Source organism: Phoenix dactylifera, chromosome 11, assembly GCF_009389715.1.
Source record: "Phoenix dactylifera cultivar Barhee BC4 chromosome 11, palm_55x_up_171113_PBpolish2nd_filt_p, whole genome shotgun sequence".
NCBI lineage: Eukaryota > Viridiplantae > Streptophyta > Magnoliopsida > Arecales > Arecaceae > Phoenix > Phoenix dactylifera.
In genome coordinates, this window is record NC_052402.1 from 18,724,707 (window position 1) to 18,737,288 (window position 12,582).

The following is a 12,582-nucleotide window of genomic DNA, read 5'->3' on the forward strand; positions in this document are numbered from 1 at the left end:
TATATTATATTAATATTATATTAATTATATTATATAATTAATAGTAATTATATTATATAATTAATAGTAATTATATTACTATATAATATATTGATATATTATAAAATATATTGATTAATCATATTTATAAATAATAGTATATTTAATATATTAATATATTTATTAATAATTGACATATTTACTTATATACTAAAACATACTAAATTTTATTTATAACAAGAAATACTTTTTCTAATATATGTATAATTAATTTAAAAATATTTACTAATTTATCTAAATATATTGCAATATTGAAATAGCAATATTGATAACGTTTATGTAAGTGAGCAATAAATGGCAAACAAATAGACCAAAAAAAATTATTACTTAAATTTTTTATACAAGGGTTTTATTGAAAATTTGACAACATTTCTCTATAAGATTGCCTCTAACCAAATATAGTAATATTTTTCGATGCCATTTTTCAGAGTAATTTTTTCCTCAATCAAATATGGTCAAATTTATTTTCCTCTATAATCGCTTTTTTAGATAAATAATTCCACAAATCATTATATTATCTCACAATTTGACATGCCCCAACTAAACGAATCCTTAGATGTTCTACTACATTTATGTAAAGAGTGTATCAAGAGTCACCATGTAACTATATAAAGCCATGTAATGGTTTATCTTGTGAGCAAGTAAGAAGAGCTTAAGGACTATACTCCATCTACCCTCTCGTACTCTCTCCCACCATATCAACTCGAGTGATATTAGAACATTGATGCTGCCGTTGCCTGCAATATAGTGGGATCAGAGCTAAAGTGTGTGAACCCACCATACATCCAGACCCAACCATAAGAACTTTCTTTGTTATGCAATGTCACCTGCAACATTTGGATGGCTATGAATGAAGTCTTTGAGGGTAATCCTCCTCTTAGCCAAATTATGAACAAGCTCTGGCGGTCACCAATGAACTTCACCAACTGAAACGAAGTCATTCTACTGCCAGTTCTTCTAAACATACCTTGGCTCACTCGGGACACATCGCTGCGTCCCTCAATCATTGTTTGCATTCCCTGCAGCCAGTTATATTAAAAATTAATTTTGATGGAGTATTAATTGTGCTGGGGCAAGCTTCATCGGGCAAGACGATCATTGATCTGTTGTTGTGACTGCTGGTTTCCATTTCTCTGAAGTCTGATCAGTTATAGTGGCTGAGCATGGGAAGGAATTATAATGCAAGCAAGGTAGTTAAATGCTGCTGCAGTTTGGCTGGAAGAAGATTCAAGCACTGTGTGGTGCTATTGTTTGCATACATATAGTAAACCAAAGAACACATTTGCCTTTGGCGCTAACAGCCTTGCTAATTGATAAACACTTGATTTTACACGTTCGCTGCTCTATCATAAAGCGCGATCATATTCTGAAATTGAAAATGCTCAATCCTTAAAAGAATAGGCATTCATTGGCTTATTATTAGATGATGCAAATCTCTAGCATCATTTCATGAGTTCTATAATGCCTCTAGCTAAACAAGCACATAATTTTGTTCATCCTTCGCTAGGAGGTCCAATCTTGTCCATTTAGTGCGCAGAGTGATCACTAAGAGGGAGCAAGCCTGACAGAAGAGACCACAGATCAAACCCATCCACAATCCCTGCACCAAGAAAACTTACTTCAGAAGCCTTCCAACATTTTAAGCTTAACTGGAAACCTAGAGATCATGTCGACTGATCATGAAAAGAAAAGGATGCATTTTTGCAATATTACGCATCGCAAAAGGAAGTGGAATGTTATGCAAGTCTTATTAGCTTCATGAAAGTCCATATAGGTTATCAATGGTACGTATAAATATGTGCATGTAGTATAAGCAACAGGCTGATCAGGTAGACCTAGAAACTGCCAGCTTGCTTACTGGTGAAGTTTCTTCCTATCAAAGCCCTGGAATTGACTCCAGCCTTCTTTTTGTGCGGAGGCTTTAATTAGTGGTATCATAGGAGGGGCACCCTCTAGCCTCTTCTATATCCTTTGAAATGCTGACCCTTATCCGAGGTTTTACTTACACAGCATGGTTGTGAATGCGAGAATATGACCGATCAGATGTGGAGTTGCAGCATTGCAAGGGTTAAAATTTGAGAAGTGAAAAAGAAAATACAAGAACACAATGTATATCATCCTCACAAATGTATATCATCCTCACAAATGTATATCTATTGACCAAGTTCGGATAATAAACAAAGTCTACTCACCTTATCATAAAATCCCAACTTGAATCCAAAAAGAAGAGCCAATGTCATGCCAATTACATAAAATGCTACTAAGTTGGTCCAGGCTGCCAAGTGCTGCCAACCACAGCCTCTAGATACTCCTGCAAAACATTGCATAAGAGAAATCCTGAAACTTCACAGCTATGACAAACAAAAAATAATTGCACAGTAGTTACCAGATAAAACTCCTTGAGCTGAGTCCAATACTATAGACACTGTGAGTAGTGGAGTCATGTAAGCAAATGCCCTTATAATATCATGACTGCTGCTGAACAAGCTTGCCCATATATTATGACCAAAAACTAGTAGAAGAACAACTGTCAAAGCTAGAAGGATCGAGAGTTTCAGTGTCACAGCAACAGCATTCTTAGCCTTCTCTGTATTTCCAGCGCCTATCTCATTTGACACACGCGTGCTGGAACAAAATTTACGCATTCAATAAATAGGTAAACATTGTAAAAGAAAACTATCTAATGTAACTGAAGAGAGTTGCTTGATGTACCTTACAACTGCACTGAATCCGTATGTGATCATGTACGAGATTGCTTCTGTGTTCACGCTGGATCACACGTGCCACTTAGTTCCGACTGTCTATTGTTGGATTTGCCCTATAATCGTATTCAGAAAGATGACTTCAAAATTTAGAGGGATAAGAAATCATACCACATTGCTATTACTGAAGTACTCAACTCTGAGTTTGGCATCAATCCAGCAAGCAAAACAAGGATCTCGAAAGCGCAATATTCAAGGCTGAAAAAAGAAGAAAAACAAGAGTTTGCTGTTTGAACCATAAGCAAAGGAGCCATGGAAAACCAAATAGCTAAAAATGGAGAGAAGAAGAAGCAATGGATAAAGTAGTGCATATAGGGTATTCCGGTTGTTATGAGTTATGTATTTCTGCACTATGCCTTCTTTTTTGTATTATGCCTTTTTTTGGTTCTATGCCTTTTATTTTTCTTTTTGTGGGAGCAATATGCAGAATTTGATCCTAGACCTCCTCTGCAAAAACCCTTAGAGGAGAGGTGCCAACCAATAGCTGTTGACGCCATAAAGGTTATTCCATTTAACTGCAGTGTACATGCTGTAGTAGCCATAATTTTGCCTTTGTTTCCCGAGCAGATGTTAGAATTAAAGGATGTAAAATGTCAACTTAAGCTGCTGAATAAAGAACAACAATCCCATTTTCAATCTTCAACTCCTTCCCTTACTTCATTCAAAATGGATCATAATGGTATTGTTTCAATCTGGCTGAGAAACGAGATGGCCAAAATGTTGCAAATCTTGGAATAAGTTTAAAATAACTCCTCTAACCTAGGAAAATTTACGTATTGTTCATCCTGAAGTTCAGAACCAGTTGGTAGCAAAATCTTACAAAAGCTTTAATGTTCTTTATCGAAGAAGAATCTTTTGAAGCGATCTCTCCACAAGACGAGTTGATAGATATCAAGAAAGAAATCATCAGTTTTAGATTCTCTGCATCACATCGTTGTCCCAAAGAAGGAAACTCATCCATTATAGTACTTGGTCCTCTCTGAACCCACAATAAGATTTAAACATGAGTGACAGAATTCCATCCAAGAAAAGATGGAAATTGATGAAGATTTTTGAGTCCATTGGTTACATAAAAAAGAAAGCAGACATACAGATATTTGAAGTATATAATGAGCTTGAAACGAGAATTCGAACAATCATTTGTAAAACATTTTTTCCTTCAAGTAAAATTTATTAGTAACTCATGTTAGCCGAATTCTATTCCACTATTTTTATGTCCTTAGTAAATTTATGTTCTATTTTCACTCATAAGAGATAAGCATACCCTCTTTATCCTGGAATTGAGAGAATATCTAACATTTTTTATGTCAGTTGCAGTCAATCATGTATCATGTTCTACATTTATAAGAGAACTAGATAGTTAGGAGCTCTATGTGGATTTGAATGCATTTTTTCATATTTTTTAGCTTGTTCTTTTTTTCATGATCATCTAGCAGAACTGAAGAAAGAAACCTGATCTATCCTCTGTAATAACACAAAATCTGTCCAATTCTCTCTTGGGAAAGATTCAGGAGTGGGTCATGGAAAGTGATGCAAAGTCTTCTATGGAGTATAACCATAAATTTCCGTTCCCATGCCACTGCAAGCTAGTTTAAATCCTGTCAGCAAATTTGTTAGGTGATTAATAAATATTTTGTCTCCTGCTAGCAAGCTTTTTGCAGCTTTTTACTGACTTCAATATTTCAGCAACAATCTATATTCTCTTAAAATTTCCGTTTGTGATCTATCATAGAGATAGAGCCTTCAAACTTGCTTGAATATTCTATTTCTACTCTTCTTACTTTTCCAGTGGAGCTCTGCTATTCACACAATCTCATGATGACCATGATGTTTGTGCATTGAAATAAATTATTCAACTACCCATTACCTCAACATTGGCTTAGCATATTTAATCTTTTCTTTTCTTTTTAAGTAAAAAGCTTACCTTGTTACTCAACTAGAGGTCTTGTCTTTAGCACAACAGCAGATGCTATAGATTGCATTTGTCATACTAAAATACATAATTTTAATTAATGACATCTCTACATAAATGAATCATTATATGCTACAGGCAAAAGATTAGATACAGAGATCATGATTCATTTATAGTTGATCACAGTATCCGAAATGTTCAGATATCAGAAGATACCAATAGACAAGACTCATGACTTCATATCCTAAACAAGAAGAACTATGTTATCTTCATAAGCCCTCATTGTCCAAAGTTCAGAATTTAGTCCCGGGTAAAATCAATTTTTTCTTCACATTACTTTTCTGTGCACTAATCATGCCATCTGATCTAAATGATCCCTAAACAGTTCAAGCTCCTAATCTATATACTAAAAGTCTACCAACTGATTTGGAACAGACCACAAGATTGTATATAATTTTCTTTTGCAAAAAAAAAAGGTCCAATCCAAAAAATTTACATAACATTTAAATATAAAGTGATGCTGATCTAACATATGCAAGACAGTTCTGCTAACTAACCAGACCATCACTGCCGAGGGAACAGCCAACCTCAAGCTAGAAATTACATACTGAAAAGATTCCATCGAGAGCCCTTCCCAAGTGCACTTGAACTTCTCTGAGTAATTGATATAGGGTGCAAGCATCAACAATGATAACCATAATGATATGGAGCCAGCAAGCGAAGCTCCTTTGAATCCAAGGCCCAGGACATGGATCAGTAAATATGTTATCCCAACATGGAAAATTAGTGGGAGTACTGAACACACAACCAGAGCCATCACTACTGTTTGAGTCTGGAGAAACCTCATAACGCATTGCAAGAAGCCATAGGCAAAAAGACCTGGAATCAGATATCTCAGATAGAGGCCAGCCATTTTTGATACTTCTGGTTCTTGATGCAGCCAGATCAATAAGGTCTCTGAATAGTACCATAAGATGGATACTAAGATCGAAAAGAATGTAGCTATAAGAACTGATGATTGTAGGTATATTCCTAGCATCCGATACATCTTTGCACCATATGCTTGACCACAAAGTGTCTCGAGAGACCCACTTAAACCAGTCTGAAACAGAACATCACAGATGAGCAAAGAGGTAGTCAGCCAAGAAAGCAGTAATATTATTTTCTTTCAAACCATGTGATTCACTTTTGCAAAAATTTGGCAACTTGTATAAAGAACCAATCCAATAAATCTACAAAGGGACAGTAATTTGAAGCAGCTGCACTTGAACAGAATATGTAAGCAGCAAAGCAGCAAAGTGAAAAATTACAAACCAGTTGAAAAGAAAGTTATGGGTTCTAAGAAAGTCACAATATCATCAAGTATATTATATCTTGTGCCTTGCATTATAATGATTACTATCAATAGTGTCAATTGTCACACCAACTTATTATGCCAGTATTATTTTGTAGATGTACAGTAGGGTCCACCTAGTAATTAGCTTTGCTGAGGCTTGATGAAAGGATTAAATGTGTTTGACCTTTTCTATTGTGAAGGAAGAGAAGAGACGTTTAATTGCTTGATGTCAAAACATTTGTTTAATCTTTAATTGTGTAAACTGAAATCTAAAGTCAATTATATAAACTCTAAAGCAGTTATTGTTGACTTGTTTGGACTCCTTAAGCTAAACACGGTAGTTGGAATCTGTGACCAAATTTCCATATTCTTATGTTGCTAATCCAAGACGAGTTGCTTCAGGTTCTCATTTTAGGCAGGATTATCTATTCATAACAGTATGTGGCTAGCTATTTTATCGAATTATGTCATTAGCTTCTGCTGTCATTTTCCATTTTTTTCATTATTCCAGCTAATTACATCTGTTATAGCAGTCAATTATCTTAATGTAGAAAAAACCAACAACTGCAGTGCACAGCATATACCGGGATTCGTTCTCTGTCCCGAGATATACTGAGATTTTGGCAGCTGCTACGGGAACTGAGATACTCAAAATTAACTATTATTTTAGAATCTCATTTGAATATTTATTATTGAAGCAATAGTTTAAGATTGTAAGAAACTTGATTAAAAAAAAAAGTCTGCCCATATTTGAATATTATATCTGCTGATATATTGGAACATTACCGGTTTATATCTGCCTGATATCAATACAAATGGATATCAATGTTGCTCGCTTGTATCCACACAACTTAAAATTATAAGCATATCTAAAAACTCTCCGAGATAAATTATATTTATATCTAATAATTTGAAAAACTTAAGCTTACCCTCTCTTCCGAGGTTCATTTTTATTCAATACTTTGACTCATAACTCAATAGAATGTTAGCCAAACCATTAAACTTAAATAAAACCTAAATACCATTTAATTTTTTTTAAAAAATAGCCAAAATAATCTTAAATGAGATTAATAGCCACCAAGAATATAAAAAAATGTGTGTATCCTCCTTTCCACTCAAGAACAGCTTCGACTTTTATATGAAACAAATGATTTCTAGATGTAAATATAGGTTTTAAATACTATTAGATGTAAGTCTAATAAATGTAAACCACTGGAAGGATTTTGTAATTTATCTAAAATTACTTTTTTTAAAAAATTAAAAAAAAACGAGTTAAACTATCAAAGAAATAAACCAATATACATGGAAGCATTAAATTCTTGAGTTAACTCATGGCCGTCAGTGAAAAGGCTGGAAGAAGAGGTGGGTACCATGAGAGCTATGCCGGTGACGGTACCCCAGGAATTGCCGAGGGTGGCGCCGGCCAGCTCGAGGTCGCCGAGATGGCCGGCGAACATGACCGAGACAAGCGTGACGGCGTAGTAGGACATGCTGGTGATTATCATGGGCAAGGCGAACAGCAGCTGATTCTTGGCCTCCTCCTCGTCCAAAATTCTTCTCCACCATCCCTCTCTTATCCTCTCTCCTCCGCCAGACTCCAATAAGGGAGACGAAGACATGGCCCAGATCGTCCTCTCCTCTCCTCTCCTGGAAGGGGAGTAAGAGATAGCTATGAGATGGAGATGGGTAGGAGAAGGACGCCAGACAAATGGGATGAGAAACAAAACTGGAAGACTTAACGCTCAGTGATGACTAGGAGACTGGTTCTAACACTTCTCTTGCAGCCTTTCCTTGTGGACCTTGTGGTGTTTTTTTTTAGAGAAAAAACAAAAAACAAAAACCTTTTCTCTCTCCTCCACCTACCCCTCTCTCTCTCTTTCTAAAAGGTACGTGCCAATGCGCCGATTCATGGTTAGCACGACAACGATGCTGCGAAGCTCCAATTCGTAACGCAAGAAATTCCTACGGCCAGGTTGGGACACGTGATGCCGCTAAGAGAAAACAATTAATGCGAAAACTCTCGTGGGCGCTGCGGCACGGTGGTTGCCTTCATTTTTCATGCACGTGCATAATAATTGAACTGACTATTGGCACGTGCTTCGGAAGATCTCCTCGCTGCCTTATCCCATTCGATCCGATCTAATGTCCTGATTTATTTTTTAATTTATTCAGATTTATTCTTTTCTTTCGGAACCGGAGCGTTCGAATTTTTGTTTTTTATCTCAGATGTTGTTTGCTGATTTCCTCTCCTGGGTAAAGAGTCCATGCTTTTTGACATTTTTTGGCCTTTGTTCCTCTGATTTTCATCTTACGCACTGAGGTTGTACGCCCACTTTCGTGATTGATCATTTGTATCAAAACAAGTAATTTAAAATTTAAATTAAACAAATTTTAGAAAAATATTTATAAGATTAATTGCTTATCCTAGACAAAGTTCATGGATAGCAAGAGAATTCCTAATTGAAATAGGTATGGGACACTCACTTGAAGAGGGTTACTCCTATATATACATACATACGCATGTGCATATATATTGAAAATATAAATTTCAAATCTAGGAATTTTCCTTCTAGATTTTGCCATCAAAGATCCTTTTTCTCTAAATTACCTATATAATCCTAGCTATATACAAATTAAAAATAAAATTATAATTATAATTTTATATAAATAAAAGATTTTTTCTAATTACAAGAGTTGTAGTAAATATATAGATATAAAATCTCAGCTTTTGATAAAAGAATAAAAACTGATTACTAATATTTAAGGAAAGGATCACAAAAATTACAATAGAAAGTAAATAGAGAAAAATAAAAATATCAACTATAAACAAATATAGCAAAATATAATAAAATATTTACTTTTTGATGAGATTATACTAAAAAAATTATTTCTGTTTGTTGTTCTCTACCACCATTTTGTGATGAGATATAAATTAAAAATAAAAAAAAGTAAAACATGCGTATCACATGCTAGGGTGCAACGAGAGTAAAAGTCATTTTATGTTTTGTCGTTCTTTTTATAATTTTCAATATCTTTCTCTCTCACTCACCAATCCATGATTCATAGTATTATATTTAATTTTTTTACCATATTATTAATTAATATTTATTTTAATGCAGTATAAATGATAGAATTCAAGTTGTTATTATAAAAAAAAAAGTTATTAATAATTTATATTATGTAAACTAGGGCTTGGCATAAGAGTTACACCTTTTGCTTAGCAACTAGATATTCAGGATAAAAAATTTTGATGGTGCATCCCATAAGATCCGGACATGGGAAATTATAGTTTAGGTTGGTCTCTAATCCTTACTCTTATTACAACAACAACAATAACAACAACAACAATCTAAAATAGATGATGTAATTTATGATGTAAGTTGACCTATAATTAGATTTTGACACATCATTTAAGACTATCAAGGGCACTCTTTCTAACAAACAACCAGAGAGTGTAATAGGATTCTAAATGATTTCTAGCTAAGCAAAAAATTCTATATAACATAATCAAGAAATTGTATAACTAAAATGCAATATATAGTCTTGCTCTTCATGGAAAGCATTATGCATGGTCATGAAAACCAATAATTGAATTTTAAAAATAAAAAGCTAAAACAATGCTTGATGGAACCATTTTATGGGATGATTTTCATGGGATAATCAAATTGTGATCTTTCATCAACATAATATTATATTCAAATATCTTTCAAATTTTCATAGTTTTAATAAACTATAATATAATTATTATATTATTATATTATAAAATAATTACTATAATAATTATATCATTATAAAATAATTTGCTATTATATAGTTATAAATATTATTATCATAAATATATATTTTTAATGCATAATAATTATTATGTAATATATATTTAAGTATAATTATGATTTGAATTATATTTTTACATAAAGATTATAATAAGAATCTTCAAGATAAAACTATAAAAATAATAATTAATCATGTGTATTATGGGCATAATAATAGTTATATTATTAATATTATAGTTATAATTATCATAGTAATATAATCTTATAAAATTTATTTGATGATATGATAATAGTATTTTTAACAGTAATCTATATTTTATCATGTATATACTAAAATAATTAATACATATAGAATATGTTAAAATTATATAAATATTAAACTTTAACATGGGGAGAGTGATGAGGGTTGAGGACTTCTCCCAATTGCAACCAATCCTATAATTGGAACGGTAACCAATCTTGCCTACAATTCAAAATTACATAATTTGGATTCATGTTTTGTAATTTAAATATAGTTTGCAGCTATAATTGTAAGCATCCCAACAGTTGTTTTGGACATGTATCTGTCATTCACTTGACGCATCTGCAATTGCAAGTAGTCCAATTGCAAGCAAACAAATATATAACATCGTATTGACACGTGAGGAACACAAGGGATGAAACAATTTTAATGTATTGTCGAATCTTTATGTAACTCATGGAAGTCATAAGCTGCAAGACCAGATGCATACAAAATTGATCAAATAACAAAATTAATTAGTTGTGACACCGATCACCAGGTTATATCTTTGTGCCTTTTTATCCAATGGCAAGTAGTCGCTTATCCTTCAAAGATAAGTCCAGTTTTGTCCACTTACACCCAAGAGTAATCACTAGAAGGATGCAAGCTTGATAGAAGGGAACCACGTAGCAACCAATCCATAATCCCTTTACCAAGAACTTATATACTTTGAATAAACAAAAAAAATTGCATGGCTCATCCCATCATCTCTTAACATAATAAACAAATTTACCAAGTTCTACTTTAATAAAAATCAGTCGACACCAAGAAACACTTGAATCTAATTATGAAAAGATATTATGCTCCTTACACAATATTACAAGTTTTAAGAATGATATAAAACAATATAGAAGACAAATTACTTGATTAGAATTCAGTGAATATTTATGGCAGTATAGGATATGTTAATCAACTCAATCTAACATTGTTTGTAAAAAGAAAAAGTGCAACTAGACAAAATGATTTGTATGCCACAAGGACACATCTCAATTTGAAACCTTAGATGTCAAAATAGGAGCATCCATGTGATGGAAAGAAGAAAATGCTGCAAACCTTAGCATGAAGTCCAAACTTGAATCAAAAGAGAGCCAATTGCATAAAAGGTTGCAAAATTAATCAGTTGTGACACCGATCACCAAGTTAAATCTTTGTGCCCTTTTATTCAATGGCAAGTCATTGCTTATCCTTCAAAGATAGGTCCAACTTTGTCCACTTGCATCCAAGAGTAATCACTAGAAGGGTGCAAGCTTGACAGAAGGGGACCACGTAGCAATCCAATCCATAATCCCTTTACCAAGAACTTATATACTTTGAATAAAGAGAAAAAATTGCATGGCTCATCCCATCATCTCTTAACATAATAAGCAAATTTACCAAGTTCTACTTTAATAAAAATCAGTAGACACCAAGAAACACTTGAATCTAAATATGAAAAGATATTATGCTCCTTATGCAATATCACAAGTTTTAAGAATGATATAAAACAATATAGAAGACAAATTACTTGATTGGAATTCAATGAATATTTATGGCAGTATAGGAAATGTTAATTAACTCAATCTAACATTGTTTGTAAAAAGAAAAAAATGCAACTAGACTAAATAATTTGTATGCCACAAGTATACATCTCAATTATGAAACCTTAGATGTCAAAATAGGAGCATCCATATGATGGAAAGAAGAAAATGCTGCAAACCTTAGCATGAAGTCCAAACTTGAATCAAAAGAGAGCCAATTGGATAAAAGGTTGAAAAATTAATCAGTTGTGACACCGATCACTAGGTTAAATCTTTGTGCCCTTTGTTCCAATGGCAAGTCGTTGCTTATCCTTCAAAGATAGGTCCAACTTTGTCCACTTGCACCCAAGAGTAATCACTAGAAGGGTGCAAGCTTGACAGAAGGGGACCACGTAGCAATCCAATCTATAATCCCTTTACCAAGAACTTATATACTTTGAATAAAGAGAAAAAATTACATGGCTTATCCCATCATCTCTTACAATAATAAGCAAATTTACTAATTTCTACTTTAATAAAAATCAGTAGACACCAAGAAACACTTGAATCTAATTATGAAAAGATATTATGCTCCTTACGCAATATCACAAGTTTTAAGAATGATATAAAAAAATATAGAAGACAAATTACTTGATTGGAATTCAATGAATATTTATGGCAGTATAGGAGATGTTAATTTACTCAATCTAATATTGTTTGTAAAAAGAAAAAGTGCAACTAGACCAAATGATTTGTATGCCGCAAGGACACATCTCAATTTACCAAGAACTTATATACTTTTAATAAAGAGAAAAAAATGCATGGCTCATCCCATCAGCTCTTAACATAATAAGCAAGTTTACTAAGTTCTACTTTAACAAAAATCAGTGGATACCAAGAAACACTTGAATCTAATTATGAAAAGATATTATGCTCCTTACGCAATATCAAAAGTTTTAAGAATCATATAAAACAATATAGAAG

At 33.1% G+C, this 12,582-nt stretch overlaps 1 protein-coding gene across 1 annotated transcript; it reads right to left on the reverse strand.

The window, feature by feature from the left end:
• Window positions 1–1,230: 1,230 nt before the first annotated feature.
• Window positions 1,231–7,845, reverse strand: LOC103695889 (protein DETOXIFICATION 18-like). Its single transcript, XM_008777331.3, has 7 exons — window positions 7,420–7,845; window positions 5,271–5,815; window positions 2,913–2,999; window positions 2,752–2,808; window positions 2,426–2,664; window positions 2,232–2,350; window positions 1,231–1,639 (listed from the first exon to the last, which is right to left on the reverse strand). The coding sequence occupies exons 1-7, from the start codon at window positions 7,666–7,668 to the stop codon at window positions 1,511–1,513; spliced, it is 1,425 nt and encodes a 474-aa protein (XP_008775553.2). The 5' UTR covers window positions 7,669–7,845; the 3' UTR covers window positions 1,231–1,510.
• Between the last annotated feature and the right edge of the window lie 4,737 nt (window positions 7,846–12,582).